This window comes from Leptidea sinapis, chromosome 21 (assembly GCF_905404315.1).
Source record: "Leptidea sinapis chromosome 21, ilLepSina1.1, whole genome shotgun sequence".
Lineage (NCBI taxonomy): Eukaryota > Metazoa > Arthropoda > Insecta > Lepidoptera > Pieridae > Leptidea > Leptidea sinapis.
The window spans coordinates 9980280-10000721 of NC_066285.1; the positions used below are offsets into that span (position 1 = coordinate 9980280).

Consider the following 20442-nt stretch of genomic DNA (forward strand, 5'->3'; position numbering starts at 1 on the left):
ATGTGTGGTCCGTGTCGGGTTACGTGGCTTAAATTCCTTGAAAACCTTTGCCACGAATAATAAAACTGTGGAATGAGCTTCCTTGCGCAGTATTTAAGGACGATATGACATGTGTACCTGAAAAAAAGACAATCGTGTGCAAGCAAAAAGTGAACGCCACACATCTAGATGGCTGTCATCTTAAAGCGAAGGGTAAACAGAAAACACACAAACAAGTTGTTTTTAGACAAGTTTTGTGGTGAAAATATAGCATTTGGAGCTATGAACACTACTTTATCCTGTACACATACCCTTAAGTCTTACTTGTAGGTTGCTAATGCTTGCTGTTGGTTAAAGTTAATACTCCAGAGCTATTATGAAATACCAGATTTCTTTGTAGTTAAACAAGTTTTTTCGCACGCTGCATTTGTTTAGTATACTACTCTCATAAAAGTTGTTCTTATAGCTTTTAATTTTTTTGTGTTGGTACATTTATTCAGATTAGTAATCAATAATGAGGATTGTAAGCAATTAAACTGTTTGCACCTGTTAAAATGTTACATTTTCGACGCAAGAATTTTGAAAATATTGGCTTTGTAACCTAGAATTCGTGAACTCAAATCGCTCAAGGTCGCCGGCATTTAGTGTCGCCTTAAATTATAACGCTTTGAGCAGCTCTTTGGAACACGCCCCGTAATAATTGCTACCGAATTTATTCAAACATAAGCGTATTTAGGCAAAGCTAAGTTATCCAGCTGTTACAGGTTTCAAATGGTTCGAGCTGATTAATACTGTGATTGATACGGTGTTGTACATCAGAGATGAGACTTGTGAGTTAACTTCCGGCATAATAATGCGGACGGCTTATAGATTAGTAAGCGTATGTGATTAGTAGTACGATTTGAATTTTAAATATAGACGATGAAGGACTAATAATAACAGAGAAACTATTTACAAAAATATTCATTTAATTACAATTTAAAGTACAACAATTTATATTGCATTTGTTTAACTAACTCGACGAGGCAAAATGATTATATCAATACGTATTGAATTTTATCGAATCTAAAGATTATAAAGAGAATACATACGATAAATCGAAGCTGGCGGAGCACACTGCGAGACAAGAAGAGTCAAATGAAATATTAGAGAGTGCGGCAGACTATTTTAACTCTGGTAAAATATTCTGACAACACGGAGATCGGTACTGGATAACAGAATCGGGTACAATGGAAGAAAAGGTCTTTCCAAGACTAGATCTTTGGAAGCATCAAAGATTTCGATGTATAAATATTACAGGCAAGAGACGACGATAGACCATTTCAACACTAAAATTCTATAACTGGAAAAGTAGGTCGTGGGAAGAAAAGATCTACGCAATACTAAATCACTGAATGCTGTAATAAAGATACCAAAGTATAAATATTACAGTAACTACGTAATCATATTCTACTAGCACTTGTTTCTAAATCAGCATTGCAGGGAAATTTTAAGGATAGAATTTGCGAGCGCAGCTTAAAAATATCGAAGCAATCAGCCTAAACGGAAGACTCGTATATAACAATTTGAACGATTGGTGGTTTCTGTTGAGCTGGGAGTGGACTTGTCATGTTCTTGATGACAGCTTCGAGAGCTGCCTCCCATTCCAGCTGACGTTTTTCGTTCAAAGCATCACGGCCTCCACTGAACCGAGGCATCGTTACCTGTAATAACAAACATTATTTAATCATAGGTCTATTACTTAGATTAAGGATTGGTCTCCAATGCGCTCCAAATAGATACCGCAGGCGTAGTCGCAAAGTGAGGCAAATAATACTACTCCCAAGTGGGCGTACTCGAGCCAAACTCGAATAATGTGACGTTGACGTGCCACATGTACTGTTAAACTTTGCTAATAGTTGAAACTAAAATAGTAAGTAAGTACTAAAATGTAAACTGTATTGGAAAGTAGATCCTGCAGATAAAGCCACAACCTAAGAGTTGAACAAAGCATACAAGACTTTATGACGATACGTCACTCGAACGGTTGGCTCAGTTGGGAGAGCACTGGCACGTAACACCAGAGGCCGTGGGTTCGAGTCCCGTATCGTTCATAAAGTTTTGTTTTCAAATTTTATTTGTGTAAATTGTTAAACCTTAGAAGGTGACACGAAAACAGATAATGTTGATGCAAATGCTAAGAAAATGTTAAGGAAAACTTTACAAATTCCGCGATGGTTATACAATATGTATGAACAGACAAATATATCAGAACATAAAATATTATATGAGCGACATAATAAGAGAGGTCACGTAAGTATTCCAATAGGACGCTCCAATAACTTTGGACACTCATGTTCAAGAAATGAACACGTCTTCACACATTTTGTCACGTCATCAAATACGATCTTGATCCTTTATAGTGCAAATCAGCTGCTTATCACAGTTGATCCTGTTACATCTTTATATATATAAATATAGTGTCCTGATGTTGTACTTACTTCTTCTTTACTTACGTAAAATAGCTGAAATTATACTGAGCTTAAGCAAAGACAGCTCAATGCAAAAGTCAAGCTGGCGTTCATCACACTACACTCACTGTAAGTAAAGTCTAAGTAAGGTCTATAGATCTCAGCCTTAATATTATACTTTACTCTTTATTGAAATTTTTTGTTGTACTTAGTATACTTGATTACGATAATTCGTAGTATTATATTGATTGGTTCAAACAAAGCAATTTGCCCTGTGCTGCCCCGGGGCGTAAAAAGAATAGGGTAGTCCCAGGTCCAATGGTGTCGTAAGAGGCGACTACGGGCTTTTTGAAAGTGGGAGAGTCACGCTGCTGTCTTATGACGTCAGCACAATCGGGCCAGACTCGTCCGGGTTACTTACCACACTCGCACAGAATACCGGCGTGAAGTAGCGGCCTAGTGCCGCTATGTTTCGCATGGGTTAGTGTCGAGGACCGGAGGCCAACGTAACGCAGAAACGGATCACCTCATGGGCTGCGTTCAAGCGGCATTTGATGACGTGCTTGCTCAGATCCCCTCCGCTGAAATCGTAGTCTTGGGTGATTTCAACGGGCACAATGCCGAATGGCTTGGATCACGTACCACAGACTACGCAGGGCGATCTGTGCATAATTTTGCATTGGCGTATGGTCTGTCCCAATTGGTTGAGTCGCCGACGCGGCTCCCGGATGTGGATAGCCACATGCCGTCCTTATTAGATCTTCTGCTGACTACAAATCCAGATGGTTACCAGGTCTCTGTCGACGCCCCTCTCGGAACGTCCGACCATTGCCTGGTCAGGAGTGTAGTGTCTATCCGACGCCAACGTCGCAGACCACCAGCGAACCGCCGCGTTTGGCACTACAAGTCAGCAGATTGGGATAGGATGCGTTCCTTTTTTGCATCCTACCCTTGGGGCAGGGTTTGTTTCCCTTCGGATGATCCTAGTGCCTGCGCCGTTGCAGTAGCCGATGTGATACTGCAGGGCATGGATATTTTTATACCAAGCTCTGTAGTACTGATCGGTGGCAGATCACAGCCCTGGTTCGATGCGTCAGTTAAAGCAGCATCTGACTGCAAAAAACAGGCGTATCGAACTTGGGTTGCGGCGCTGGGCTCAAAGGATCCGAACTGCAAAGTTCTGAAGAGGAAATTTAACCGTGCCTCCAGATTTTTTAAGCGGAAATCGCCCGTGCGAAATTGAAGCACGTCGTCAAAATTGGCGAGCAGCTTTCCAGTTACCCGACCGGAACACGCAAGTTCTGGTCGTTTTCGAAAGCTGCTCTTGGTAACTTCAACCAGCCGTCCATGCCGCCGTTGCACATGAGGAATGACACCCTGGCCCATACGGCAAAAGAGAAAGCCGATCTCCTGTGCACTCTTTTTGCCTCCAACTCGACTCTTGACGACAACGGAAAAACACCGCCGACCATCCCGCGGTGTCAGAGCTCCATGCCTGAAGTACAGTTCCGACAGAAAACTGTTAAGCGAGCTCTGTTTTCGTTGGACGTCAGAAAGTCGAGCGGGTCGGATGGCATTTCTTCAATCGTGCTTAGAACGTGTGCCCCTGAGTTGACGCCGGTGCTAACGCGTTTATTCCGGCACTCTTATTCAAAAGGCGTAGTCCCTGATTCATGGAAGTCAGCCCTTGTCCATCCGATCCCAAAAAAAGGAGACAGTTCGGATCCGGCAAACTACAGGCCTATTGCTATTACCTCCCCACTCTCCAAAATCATGGAGAGCATAATTAACTGCCAGCTCTTGGTATACCTTGAGGGTCACCAGTTGATCAACGACCGGTAGTAAGGCTTTCGCCATGGTCGGTCGACTGGCGATCTTCTGGTATACCTAACACATAGATGGGCGGCGGCTATTTACAGCAAGGGGGAAGGCCTGGCAGTTGGTCTGGATATAGCGAAGGCCTTTGATCGTGTATGGCACAAGGCGCTCCTCGCAAAACTTCCATCATTTGGGCTTCCCGAGAGCTTATGCAAGTGGACCTCCAGCTTCCTCACTGGGCGCAGCATACAGGTCGTTGTCGACGGTTATTGCTCGAATCCCAAGCCCGTGAACGCTGGAGTGCCCCAAGGCTGTGTGCTATCTCCCACGCTGTTTCTTCTGCATATCAATGATATGTTGGACACCGCCAACATGCATTGCTATGCAGACGACAGCACTGGTGATGCCGTATACACGGGCCATGCAGGTCTCTCTCGGGAAAACGTCGACCAGTGCCAGAAACTTGTGTCTTCTATCGAGTCCTCTCTCGAGAAGGTCGCGGAATGGGGTAAGTTGAACTTTGTCCAATTTAACCCCAGAAGACTCAAGTTTGCGCGTTTACCACTAAAAAACCCCATTTGCCGTATCACCGCTCTTCAAAAAAAAAAAAAAATCACAACGTTTATTGAACTCATAACATTGATTTACAATGGCTTAAGTTCAGTCATACACTAAATTTCATAATAATAAATAAATAATATCAAACAGATAAAATTAAAATCAAACAAATCAAATAAGTAATATAAATAACATCAAACAATTAAAATCACACTTTAAGTAGATCAATTCAATTCCAGGCTGCTTTATCATTTAAATAATCTTGGATATTGTAATAGCCTTTGCTGCTTAATTTACTTTTTGTGTAGGCTTTGAATTTATTTATAGACATATTTGCTATATGTTCGGGGAGTTTATTATAGAAGCGAACACACTGACACCTAAAGGAATTACTGACTTTATGGAGTCTTGTGGCAGGCATGACAAGTCTACCCCTATTTCTAGTATTAATACTATGTAAGTCACTTAGTTTTGTGAACTTATTTTTATTCTTTTGTACAAACATCAAATTCTCGTAAATGTATTGTGAGGCCACTGTCATAATACCTATTTCTTTAAACTTATTCTTTAACGAAATTCTAGATCCCATGTTATAAATGGCTCTAACGGCTCTCTTTTGCAGCACAAATATCGTATCGATCTCAGCAGCATTACCCCATAAAAGGATACCATAGCTCATAATGCTGTGGAAGTAACTAAAATATACTATTCTGGCCGTATCTATGTCAGTCAGTTCTCTTATCTTCTTAACCGCATATGCTGCAGAGCTTAATCTGTTTGCTAAGGCAGATACATGGTCACCCCACTGAAGCTTCTCATCTAGAGTTATACCCAATAACACTGTCTTATTTACAAGATCCAACATTTCTCCATTTAATTTAATATGTGTGTTAATCTTTTTTACATTTGGTAATATGAATTTTAAGCATTTCGTTTTCTTACCATTCAAAAGAAGATTGTTGACTTTGAACCATTGTTCTACCTTAGAAATAGCATTATTTACATGTTCAATAGTAGTTGCATGTCGATTAACTTTAAATAATAGTGATGTATCATCCGCAAACAATACTATATCATGTGTGTTCTTTATAAGATAGGGTAGGTCATTGATATAAACTAAAAACAGAAATGGTCCGAGAATTGAACCCTGCGGGACACCCATTCCTAACACGGAGCCTGAAGACCTTACACTATTAACTTCAACATACTGTATCCTGTTATTCAAATATGAGATTAATAAATTTAATGCACTTCCTCTTATGCCATAGTGTTGCAATTTCCTGATTAGAATTTCATGTTGGACGCAATCAAACGCTTTGGAAAGGTCGCAAAAGATTCCTAAAGAATCTTGTGAATCCTCCCAAGCACTAAAAATATGTTCCATTAATGCAACACCTGCGTCAACAGTTGAACGTCCCCGAGTGAATCCAAATTGTTTATCATGTATAATTTTATTTATGTTAAAATGAGCGCGTAGTTGACACAGTATTAGTTTTTCAAATATTTTACTCAGGGTAGGCAAAATTGAGATAGGCCTATAATTAGAGGGATCTGATGATACCCGACTTGAATAAAGGTATTATTTTGCTATGCTTCATGAGGTCTGGAAATGTGCCACAGTCTATACATTTGTTAAATATTAGGGCTAGATCAGGCGCTATTATATCAATCAGAAAGCCTATTACTTTAACAGATATACCCCAGAGGTCAGCTGTCTTTTTAACATTAATCTCTTTAAATGACTTTATGATATCCGAGATATTAACATACTTAAATTGAAAATTATTTGAACATTTAGTAACATTTGCAGAAAGTAATGATATTGCCCTGGTTGGACATAAGTTTAAATGTTTAGTGGTAGATATGGGAACATTGGTAAAGAAATTTTCAAAAGCTCTAGCAACATCTAAGTTTGATTTTACAATTACATTATTAATATTTAGATTAAACTCAGAGTTTTGATCTTTTGTTTTACCAGTTTCATTATTAATAATTTTCCAAGTAGTTTTGATTTTATCGTTAGAATGTCTTATTTTATTTCTTAAGTATAAAGATTTTGCTGCTTGACAAACATGTTTAAATGTTTTTGAATATTTTTTTACATATTCCAGAAAGAGTGGATTATGGTTGAAAGTTTTTTCATCATAGAGGCTGTAGAGCCTCATTCTACTCTTATGAATTCCAGTTGTAGCCCATTCACTAAATTTGGTATTAGTATTAATTGTAAAGGTCTTCGATGTAAATATTTTTTTAAATTCAGTATTAAATAAATTAAAAAAATTATTATATAGAACATTGGGGTTATTTTCCTCTAAAGGCATTACTTGCAATTTATTAAATAGGTAAGATTTAAATAAATTCAGACGGCCCTGTGTAATTGGTACAACAGTGATGTCTTTAGTTATAGTTTTCTTTGTCGGCCAATCAAAACTAATAAGTTGTCCACAGTGATCTGATTCTAGTTGATTTATTATACTTTTGCTGTTAGGCTTTATATTTGTAAAAATGTTATCTAGACAAGTAGCTGTGGTCAGTGTTATTCTAGTTGGCTCTATAAACAAGTTACTGAGATTATATGACATGAACAGACTTTTAAACTTAGTACACATGGAGGAATGTTCTAATAGATTAATATTAAAATCTCCACAAATCAGAATCCTTTTGTTGCCCTTACAAACTCTAGACAAGACTGCATCCATCACATTTTCAAAATCCTCATATGGTGCTGATGGAGGTCTATACACACTTATAATAATGAACTGATCTAATTGTATACAAGCTATCTCGGCCACTAGTTCCACAGAGAGGCTCACAATGTCCTTTCGTTCCTTGAATTTAATATTTTTATTAATTAATATTAATGAGCCACCATGTATTGAATTAACTCGGCTAAATGAACTACCAACTCGGTGATTAGTGAAGTTAAACATGATGTGATGTGATTTAAGCCAGTGTTCAGTAATACAAAGTATATGTATGTTATTGCAATTCATGTATATTTCAATTTCAAGTTCCTTATTTAACATACCCTGAATATTTTGGTGTACCAGATTAACAACATTATTACAACAAATAAATTTTGATTTGTTTGATACTATACTATAACATGGTTCATTGCAAGAGGTATTCCCTTTTGTCTTATAAATTAATTTAAATTGTTTGGAATAATTTCCAAAGTTTTATTTTTATTATCAATGTCAAATTTAGACTGCTCAATAGAAGCAGTGTGATACACCAAGTTTTTGGCTGATTGTATAAAATAAAATGATAGCGATATAGCTAATCGTTGTTTTAAATATATTGGAATAATATTTCTCATAGAGAAATTAGATTTAATATAATTATTTATATCAATCAAATGGAATTTATTTCTATTATTGCATATCAACATGTCAAGTGATAAATTCAATTTATATCTGATATCATTTTCAGATTGTGACAATCTGTGACCGTAGGGGAAAGTAAACAAAACAACATTCTTTATGTTTAGAGAATCTAAACACTCAAACTGTTTGATTAGCTGTGTTCTGTTTGTATTTCCTCTGTTTCCAATTAATAACATTAAGGTAGTGTCAGGGGTGAAGTTAAATTTAGATAGCCTTTGCACAATCTGTGAAAAGGTTAGTCCTGGTAAACAATAATTTGTTACTGCCTGTCCCATCTCGCTTGAAATAAGCCGGCCCATACCTTTACCTAAGTTATCACTAAACATTACAATTTTGCTATTCACATTATTTGGTTTAAAGGAACTGATAGACTTAGTATCATCTTCGAGAACACTTCCCTTAAAGCCTCGCCTAGTATCGGAATACTGGGTCTTGAAATCTCGAGCAATTGCCAATTCCGTGGCCATCTGGAGGGCAAAGCCAAACTGGCTTCAAAGAAACTGGGCGTCATAAATAGAGCACGGCAATACTTCAAGCCGGCCCACATTCTAGCGCTCTACAAAGCGCAGGTGTCATCTCTGGTCTGGCTGGCAGGTGGCAGCACATGGAGTATTGCTGTCATCTCTGGTCTGGCGCACCCCAGTATCAGCTCGATCCATTTGACCGCGTGCAACGCAGAGCAGCTCGAATTGTCGGGGACCCAGTACTCTGTGAACGGCTGGATTACTTGGCGTTGCATAGAGACGTCGCTTCATTGTGTGTCTTCTACCGCATTTATCACGGGGAGTGTTCCGAAGAGCTGTTCAACCTGATTCCTGCCACCGAATTTCACCTTCGCACGACACGCCACAAGTTACGATATCATCCCCACCATCTGGATGTGTGGCGGTCCTCCACAGTGCGGTTTTCAAGGAGCTTTCTTCCTCGTACCACAAAGCTGTGGAATGAGCTTCCTTGTGCGGTGTTTCCGGGACGATACGACATGGGTACCTTCAAGAAAAGCGCGTACACCTTCCTTAAAGGCCGGCAACGCTCTTGTGATTCCTCTGGTGTTGCAGGAGAGTGTGGGCGGCGGTGATCACTTAACACCAGGTGACCCGTACGCTCGTTTGTCCTCCTATTCCATAAAAAAAAAACAAATCTTATAACTGTTTACAATACTATGACTACATAAAATTAAAACTAACATTACGTGGAAGCGTACCAAGAATACTGGCAGCATTTCCGCGCTGGATAGCTAGGCTGATCCGTTGACCGAAATAACTGCCAGCGCTTGGGTTGCCAGTAGATTTATTGAGGTGTGAAGACAGTATTCTGAACATTCTCCGCGCCTCTAGGCCCCACGGTACAAAGTTGCATGACTCACTGAGACCAACATATTTGCGACGCTTGCTTCGGCAGTCGAAGGAGCAGAACACGGACCAACTGACATAACTTGGACATGAGAAGGAGCCAGAGTGCGACGCTAGTCACGTGCCACTCCAGCGCCTTTCCTCGTGCCCAAGCCACCAGCATCATTCCATCAGGAACCTTGCCATCGCGGCGGGTAATACCATTTGGCTCTAAAACAGCTGGTATATTAAGAGCGGCAAATGCCCTGCGGATGACTTCATTAATGCTGGCGTGACGACGGCCTGCCGATTTTAGGCAGGATAACCCGTGACGCCCAAGAGCATCTACCTGAACGCCACGTCTACATCGATGTGGTTCATTCAGTTTTATACCTAGCCGTAGTGATACGCATATTGGCAAGGTCATATGGTCAAGTATCGTTCCAATCGGCACAGAAGGCAAGGCTTATAACCAACAGCCCGACTCATTTTGTGTCACGGATAAAAGACGAGCACACATGAAAGACACCATCATCAAAGACTGTCTTACAAAGAAGTGCGTCCCATGTTTTTTGACAATTTAAATCGTCTGGAAAATTTTGAAAATTTTATAATATTTAGCCAAGCATTGTTAGTTTCGTTCAAATACACAATCTCTGAGTTGCCTGGTACATGATTTACAATTCTAGTAACCAAAGGCTGCGCACTATGAACTGAAGATGGAAATGGTAAGGCAACGCCCGATACTTTGCGAGTACCCAAACCACCAAACCGTAGCGGTAAGAGGCTTGAGACCATGCACGATCTGTAAACGCACAATTCAAAACGGTTTCTAAAATATTTTTAAATAAAATATCAATCACATCAAGAAAATTTGGAAAAATCCATAACAGGCTACACCTTAAGAGGTACGTTAATTTTGGAACAAATAAACAAGACCGAATAATAGTTAAGGCCATATGAGAATCAATTTTGAATAACCTGTCCGAAACGTTATTAAATTTTTTAATGTGATCATCTAAGATCGTTGGAATTAAAACTGGAAATAATGGAGCTCCAAGAAGGTGAAGTGAATTCTTATCCAAAACTTTAATATTGGGGGCCAGAACATTAAATTTATTGGTAATATCAACCCGGTCTGAAATTTGGAAATTTCCGCCGATAAACAGTTCGCATTTCGAAAAATTTTACGATTTATTAAGGCTGATTGAGCTGAATTTTTCTATTACAACTTTCAAATCATCTGAAACAGAGTCCACTTCACCACCCAAAGTGCCATCATCCAAGTACCAAACATTAAATTTGATTTTAGTTTTGTTATGGCGGAATGATTGGCAAGGCTAAGCCAGCGGAAGACCAAATATAATTTTTGAATAATAAATATTGAAATTAATTTTTTTAATAATATTTTTTTTAATATTAAACTGAAAAAGCAGTGAAAACGTTTTCAGGCACTTTTGGCACTTTTTGGGAAAACCATAGAGCGGACAAAATGAAAAAAAATATATATTATTACATTATTATATATTTATAACACTTATTTATCGTCACGTCAGTATCACACTATCGAATAAGTATTGTACCTTTCCTATGTAAGTATTCATAAATTTATACTATTAACTTATAGACTTTGATAATAATAATGTGCGAATTTTTGTTATTTAGAACGAAAATTGATGAAAGCAATGTTGATAATTAATATTAAAATTTATAAAGTTTTTGTTCGTACATATATTTATTAGTTTTTATACAGACAGCGTTATTATTCGTGTAAGGGCGCCATGAATAAATAAAATATGACTATATTACTCAGTTGATTTAGTAATTTCTATTTAAAAATTTATTCACATTAAAATATTTAAAAAAAAAAACAATGTATAATAGTTTGTGAAGCTATGAAGTTCACAATTCTAATGTGCAGCCCTTCGACTGAGATGTTTTTAACGGTATCGGATTCCCCATACAGCTGTTCCAATTAAAGAAGTAACTGACAGTTCCGACAGTTTTCGCACTAGTTTGTCTTCCGTCGCTTATTATTTTTAAATCTTAGATCATTCATATGTCTGGATTGACTATGACAGCTGTGAAGACGTCAAAAAAAATTGATTTTAGAGTTAACCTCTATATTGAGAATTACACGCACACTAACAGTGTTATACAAATCGCAAGTGTAAGACGGAGCTTGTCATGCACTAAAGTATGAAACCTGGCCTGTCTTTATCGGTTGTCTAACAGCAAGAGACTCTATCTAAACGTATAAATTATCTCACAATACAACGTAATAAAATAAACAAAAATAATAAAGTTTTTTTTTTTAATTCTTCTATATCGTATATACGTGTTCAACAAGTAGAAAAAAGCGAAAATTATATCAATTAGTATCTTCTTGAGAGTAATATTATAAAGAAATACAATGAAGTATTTGATAAATGAACAGATTTATTATTTCATGGTCAAATAAGTAAGCTTCCATAAGCCATTTATTATACAGGGACCCAAAATGACAACGAATTATTAAGTTCACCGTTGGAATTATTCCAAAAAACAAAAAACCTTAAAACGTTTTCGAAATTATAATTGCAAATTAGATTAAATTCTCTGACATAGCAACATTAGTATGACCTTCAAACCGACATAACCTTTAAGAATGTAAATAAAAAGACAAAATGGAGACCGTTTATCAAATCCTAAATAAGGTTGTTATATCTATAGTGTAAAGTTGGATAAGCTAGTGTTAACTTTAATTAAGGGATAAGTAATATAATCAGCGTTAGTGAGCCAACACTCGAAGGCAGAGGAAGTTTCTGGATTACGAGTCTAACTCAAATATAATCCACACGCAATGTTTGTTTTGTACAGTTTGGAAATCTTATAAAGGCTTATTGCTAATTATTCTACTAGATTGAGAGTTGTGCCATATGCTATGCCACAATAAACATACAAGCATTATATTATATTATATACTAGTTGACCCGACAGACGTTGTTCTGTATATAACGAATAAAATAATGTATTTAATTAATTTGTCAATAATATATGATATATTAGATTTATAACATCAAGAATTATTTCGTAAAATATGCTCCCTGTTGTTGTTATGAAATTGTTTCACAGCAGAACTGTCAAACCGTGCGTCAATAAATTCTCTCATAGAAAATATGTCCATACAAAACAAATATCGGACGACGGGGGACACAAAATTATTGTTTTTATTTAATTCCGAACACTTTCATATTTATTCACCTTTTAAACCTTCCCTGGACTTCCACAAATAATTCAAGACCAAAATTAGCCAAATCGATCCAGCCGTTCTCGAATTTTAGCGAGACTAACGAACAGCAATTCATTTTTATATATATATATATATTAGCTATGTGTATATTCGTTTATATACGTTTTTTATCATACCATAGACTATAGAGTATAATATCTCTACGTCAGATAAACAAAATTATTTTAATTCTCTATTTCGCTTAACCGGTATAGATTTTAGTTGCACAAATTGTGATAATAATGTACCCAACTAACAGACCGATAATAAGTATTATATCCGGCAGGACTTTATAATGCAATGGTACAGTTTTAGTCAACATAAAAAAAGCACAGATACTCCTTCGAGGTTTTTTATCTTTCCTTTACTAATGACCAACCATGCTGTAGCATTATTATCGTCAATTTTGCAACTAAGAATACTGAAGTTCTTTGGTCACGTCTCTAGAAATGAGAACTCGATAGAGAGACTGGTAGTTCTGGGCCAGGTGGAAGGCAAGAGAGCACGCGGTCGATCGCCAACCCGCTGGATAGACGCCATCACAAAGGCTACTGAGTCCACCATGGTCCAGTTGTACGCGCAACGCCTCTAACCGTCAGAAATTGAAGCACATCGCCAGGAAATCTACCCTCAGAAACGATATCGACCCACCGAACACCCCACCGTGTACCTCGTTAGTGCAACCACGACCACTCTGACAAGAGTGTCCGACTAAGAAGAGCTATAGCTAGCAGTGGTTTAGCATTGGACTAGAGTTCTCTTGTGATGTGCGACCTAGGTTAAATACCCTTATATTCGTTATTCATAACATTGTGTATCATATGTGTATCACTGACACTAAAACGTATCTATTCAATAACACGTATTGCTAAATGCAGAAAATGTATTGAGCGTAATATTGTACTTTACAATCCTTGTAGTCTGGATCTTTGGACAGGAAGACAGGGTGTTGGCTATTTGCTAACCACATGGTCGGCCTGAAAAAAGTGGTCTTGATTATAAGCAAATAACGTAAATATGAGATACCTCAAGAGAAAGACGACGACTGATTTTGCCAACATTGCTTGTCCAAAAATGTCATTACGAACGAAATATAGTGCGCGCCAGAACACAATCGAACCTTACAAATAAACTTCCTGTAGAGTTATACTTGAGAATAAACCAAGAATATGCAAAATGTTGACTATATCGCTGACAGCACTTTCAATACAATGATAATTCTGAAGTTTTCCGAATGTCAAGCAGACTTACAAATAAACGCGGGAAATGTTATACGTCCGAATAAAGCCAATCTTAAGCTTGTAAACATTTGATATATTATTGCTTTAATCTCAGGTATATCTTTATACCAAGATTATTTGTAAAGCTGAATATTTGTATTCATTTACGAACTGACTCAAATAAAACGTTAAACATTAACTTCGCGAATTCGTTATTGTGGTGATGCTCTTATTTTTGCATGATGCGTAATTTATTTTCAAAATTGCTGAAAATCTCGTTAAAATAGGTTCCGACATCAAGCAATTAGCAGGATTAAGCCAACAGAGCAGCTTGAAGTCCGTGTCCCTTGTTTTTCTTCCTCTGTTCCATAACAACAAAAAAAATGTTCTGAAATTCGTTTTTTATTACATCAAATTCAAATATTTTTATTCTAAATAGGATTTAAAATCACTTATTGAACGTCAAAATCTACCACCCATTCAAAAGAGACTGCCTCAGACCTGAGAAGAATGGGCGCAAGAAACTCAGCGGGCTTTTTTTTTATATAAAATATGGATTACAATGTAATATCGTACAATAAACATTTATAATTAAAGAGCCTGAGGGTGTTCGCTTTATTCCCAGTCCGCGGTGTCATTAAGAAAATCGTTTATGCTATAATAACCTTTCCCACAGAAACGTTTTTTAACAATTCTTTTAAATTTCGTAACACATTTGTTTTGGATATTTTCTGGGATCATATTGTAGAAGCATATACATCGCCCAACAAAAGACTTACTAACTCGACCCAACCGAGTAGTAGGCATAACAAGTTTATGTTTGTTCCTCGTGTTAACATTATAAATGTCACAGTTTCTAGAAAATTCCTCAATGTGCTTATGAACATACAAAACATTATCAAAAATGTATTGAGAAGCAACAGTCAAAATGTTTTCAACAAAATTCATCCGGGTAGTACTGCATCCACAAGAAAAACAAGCTAAAGTTGTTTTCTTTCTTTTAGTGCATTAGCCTCTACTTCATATATACATATACATTTTATTTGAATTAATAAATATGCCTTTTAACCTGAACTCCTGACTGCACGTAGCATTATAATTAATTGGACAGTGGACTACGGAAAATAATCTGAGTTCAGTGCGCATCTTGCCACACACAAATATCATGATAATAATTATAATACTGACACACATTTTACACAAATTATCTTACCCCAAATTAAGCATATATATAGCCTGTGTTCTGGGCTGCAAGACAACGATATATTTAATACAATATACTTACTTAAACATATATAAATACATATAAACATACAACATCAATGACTCGGAAACAAACATCCATATTCATCATATAAATGCTTGCACCTACCGGGATTCGAACCCGGGATCTCTAGCTTAGTAGGTAGGATCGCTAACCACTCGGCTATACAAGTCGTCATACACATACATTGTAAATAAATAATGTATTGTTATTATCTAATGCTTTTCTTTATTTATTTCACTTGCCTAAACATATCATCGGATTTGGCACGGCCCAACCATTATGTCGTTGTTGATCGCAAAAAAATATTATTATTTCCGTCCAAGACCAACTGATGCGACGATACCACCGGTCCATCGAATGGTCCAGCCGTAACAAATATGACCATGTGTTGAGACTATATTGTGTAACATTCTCCTAATCTGAAATGTTCTTCACATTTCAGTTTATGAATGTGGTCCTATTGATCTGTAATAGAGGGTCAATCGCTTTCAGACACCAGCTCCTATACCAACTTAAAATTTAACACTTATGTATGTATTAGTGTAAGATCTTTTGTTTATTATTATTTAACACTGTCCATGACAATTTGTCTCCAACTTGAACCAACGGGGAGCTCGAGTACGTCATCTCTTCTTTAAATTATAACTAACAGTAGGTAACGGGGAATCTAGCAATTTTAACTTCTGTGAAGGTCGTCAGTATGACGCACTCTAACAACACACCGTTTATAATACCGGATCGGAAACATATAAAAATATCGAATTATGTACACTGACATTGAAGATATATGTGTTACGGGCAATTTGATAAGTCCGGGCACTATTAATAATGGCAGGTCTGTATTCATAATGCCCGACTCAATTGGACAGTTTGATTAAAACAGCATGATTAATGGCCAGTCAAAGTGATAAATTAATCATCGTTCTTGGGCATTATTAATAATGGCCGGTCCTTATTAATAATGCCTAGTTAATCACGTTGCCCGTAACATATACGCACATGTTACGTAACACTTTTTGTCTTAGTTAAATTATTGTTATTTGAATAGAATATTAATCGGCTAAGTCGAGTTAGTCTTTTGTGGGGCGTTGTAAATGCTTTTACAACAAGAACCCAGATAATGTTCAAAACAATTGTATTACGATATATAAAAGAATTGTTAAAAAGCGTTTGTGTGGTAAATGTTACTATAACATAAGTGACTTTCTTAATGATACCACTGATTGGGAATTGAACGACCGCCCTCAGGCCATTAAATAATAAATTTTATTGTACGATATTACATTATAACCATATTTTTATATAAAAAAAGGAGCCCGCTGAGTTTGTTGTGCCCGTTCTTCTCAGGTCCGAGGCATACTTTTTGCAATGGGTGGTAGTTTTTGACATTCTATAAGTGATATTTTAACCGACTTAAAAATGGAGGAGGTTCTCGATTCGATCGGTATTTTTTTTTATGTATGTACACCGATCACTCTGAGATTTATGAACCAATTTACGTAATTAATAGATTAATTAATAGATGCCATTTGGTCCCATAAAAATTTTACATAGTTTGGACCAGTAGTTTTCATTTTATGAAAATTTTTGTCTACCTGGATGAAATAATTATTGTTTTTTTATGTACGGCTTCTTTCGGAGTTTTCATTCAGGTTGATTATAAATTATTATTATTACCTGACACTAAAAAGGAAAAACCGACTTCAAAAACTGAAAAGTATCAAATAACTAAAAATTTAATTTAATACACCTCTTAAGCAAACCTTTACCTTTAATATAAATAAAACTACTATTAATTGTATGTGCTACATATTGATAGCTTTGAAGTCGGTGCCATAGGATATAGGTTGGTAATATAGGAGCTGCAACAGAGTATCTACTCTGTGATAAAAAAAAATAACAAAGAAACAACCGATTTCTAAAACACTATCCCAAAACAATAGATATCATATGTACTGAGAGTATAAAAATAATTGCGTATTTTTATACAATGTAATTCATGTTACGATCATTATTATTTTTGAAATTAAGAACCTCCTCCTTTTTTGAAGTCGGTTAAAAACGAATTCTGCACGAAAAATACATAACACATGTCAATTTTCAAGGTGATCAGTTGAACGGTGTTAAAGTGAACGATAACATATTTAAATGTTATATAAATACAAACATACTTTTTATAGATAATCCACTAGCAAATCACGATAAACAAAACAAACTCGATACAAAAACGCGCTATCAATGCTTATTCAAATATCATGGAGCTATTTGAAGAATTTTATTGGTACTAAATCTAAAAGGGTGGCTATAGCCTATTGCGACATTGAAACACTCATCGACCTCGATTTTATCGTATGCGTAGTGTACGGTGTACACTACCTTGAATTATAGGGAATCAGTGTACACAGAGTAGGAAATATAGAGGTGGCACCAAAGAGTATAATAATATATAGGGAAAAGAGAGCCCTCTCTATGCTTTGAGACCTGTCTATTTGAAAACTAGCGCCATCTGGCGATTGGCCCCGAAAATAACTATATATATGCTCGAAATTGTAAAATTATTTTTTAATGTTGTGACTCAATTAAATAACTAACTCTACTTTTTAATGTAGGTATTGAAATTTTTACCATGTTGAAATTGAGATATATATATATATAAGAATATAGAGTTAGTTATTTAATTTTGCCACAACATGAACATAAAGGATAGATTTAGTAGTGTAAATATGCAAAATGTAACACGAGGGCTACATACATGCGCAAACGCTAGAAGTAGCCGCCATTTTATGACCAGTGGGCAGTGACACAAATAAAGAAAAGTTGAAAGGTTTCAAAGCGAGTGACAGCTGACAAAGCTTTCATTTTCGGGCCAACTAACAGATAGCACTACAGTCTTTTGAAAACGTCACTTTAAGGCGTCTGTCCCACCCATGGGTGGCACATAGAGTAGGTAGTTTATAGTGCCTACGGATAAAATGACAGACAAAAAAGTTGAAACATCAAAACGTGCCGTTAAATAAAGAATTAATGTATAGTTTTTTTTAAATATTTGAATTAATCTAGAATAATGTTTCAGTTAGATTCGATAGAGACGTTTAATTTATGTTAAAGGTTTTCTCGTGACACGTTTATGCCTTTGAGTACTTACATTGGTGTTGTGCAGAATAGAGATCTATAGATATTAAAAAAAATGGCCAGATAATAACGAACGTTGATGGTCGATGAGAACCTCCGTTCGTAATATAACAATACATCTGGTTGCGCCGCAATTGTGTATTCTCTTTGTTATGGCAAACTATAGGGCAGATAGTTCCTGCAGTAATAAAGAGATACCTATAGACAAGAGACGCATTGGCATTGGTTAATATAATGCCAATTGAATCTCGCGCCGTGACTCTCCGTAAGAAATTTTCTTCCCTTGTTTCCAGTGAACTCCTTTAACAAATGAACGGATTTTAATGGGGATTACTTTATGGACTTCGGTTTAGTCCAACTTGAGAGATAGGAATTTTTATTTCGATTGGGGACCCATAATTATTTTTATTTCCAATATTTATTTTGTATGGACATATTTTCTCTGAGAGAATTTATTGTCGCACAGTTTAACAGTTCTTATGTGAAACAATTTCATTATAGTTGAAGTAATCCCCATTAAAATCCGTTCATTAGTTTAGGAGTTTACTGAAAACAAACATCAGGACACTGGATTTATTGTAATAAGATATTAGTACCATACATGCGTATGTCTCTATGTTTGTAACTCAATCACTAAAACAATATAAAATCACAATAAAGGCAAATGTATCTCAAATAAATTCAAGTAACACATAAATTATATATGCAAACTTGTTGTGTATAATGTTATATTGAAAACCTAACCTGCCAGCAGACTCCAATAAAATAAAAAATACACAAAATATTACATTATTTTTAAATTATTGCTTTAAGTACTTTATTCTGTTAAATTGATAAATTTCTTGTATCCAATTTTCGATAATACTCATGTTTTCCTTTGAAAGTATAAATCGCCAACCATTGAGTGTTCCGAAGTTTATATATTAATTCGATGCTTAAAAAAGATCAATGGAAACATATGTCGACCTGTCATCAAGTCTTGTTTACAAAATCGGACGCCTGTCTACTTCCAACATTGATAAATTTAAGTACGCTTTGAACTCTTTTGAGTATCGGTATCAATTTAATTTGATAAAATTTAATGACTTCTACCGAACAAATATATATATCGAATTGATATTTTATAGTTCTTTAAATATGCCCCTAATGTTGTAGTATATTTAATATAATTTGATGAATGAATGTTTTTACAAGTTTTAAATATTTTTAATTACAAATAGGTAAATGTTTTGAGGTTGTATGGAATCTACTGAATTGATTTTGAAAATTCTGGCACCAATCGAAAGTCACATTAATGAGTATAGGCTATAAATTAGGCCGATTATGAAAATACTTTTTCGTGGTAGTCGATTTCGCAAAGTAAGTCGGTAAGAGTAAGATAAGAATGTACTGAAAAGGTAATAAAGGTCAAGGATACCGAAAATAAGAAAGCTTATCCTTCTGAAGGACTTCTGTAGAATCTATATCATATATATAACTCTATAAAATACCCTGCACCTTCAGGCAAAAAATATGTATTATTTTTTTTTTATCTGTAACCTTTCTCAGCTCAACAATTGTTGTTCAATTTTTATTGCTAAAATGTGATCTGGATTTGAATTTGAAAAGTATCCCTACTAATATTATAAATGTGAATTGCAAAAAAATAAATGAAGGAATTGAAATAGGGGATGGTAGTTTGTATGGAAATTCATCATTATCGAAGATAGAACCATGAAACTGTGGATTAGGCACTTGGTAAGAAATAATTTAAAAACATTTGTTCGAGAATTTTTGAAATTTTGACCTACATGGGGATGAAATAGGAGATTAAAGTTCACAGGGAAATACTATTAAAGAGACTGTCCACAATGACAAGGGATATGCACTGTATCATAGAAGAGCGCCTGCAGCGGAAAGAGCAGTTTGTATGTATATTATTTATCCAAATATTTTGAGTTTTCTTTAGTATTAATTCCTCTACACGAGGCATCCCCAGGACATATTGACTCGCCAAACTCTGGCCCGAGACTCGAGAGGCGAAACACGTT

The 20442-nt window shown here is 36.1% G+C and overlaps 1 protein-coding gene across 2 annotated transcripts in view; it reads right to left on the minus strand.

Moving 5' to 3' along the window:
* Window positions 1-929: 929 nt before the first annotated feature.
* The window catches only part of LOC126970650 (TWiK family of potassium channels protein 9), a 49883-nt gene continuing 30370 nt past the window's right edge, over window positions 930-20442 (minus strand). For both annotated transcript variants that reach the window (XM_050816730.1, XM_050816731.1), the window contains one exon: window positions 930-1682. In XM_050816730.1, coding sequence (XP_050672687.1) covers window positions 1518-1682 — 165 coding nt within the window. In that variant the 3' untranslated portion in view covers window positions 930-1517. The remainder of the gene's footprint in view (window positions 1683-20442) is intronic.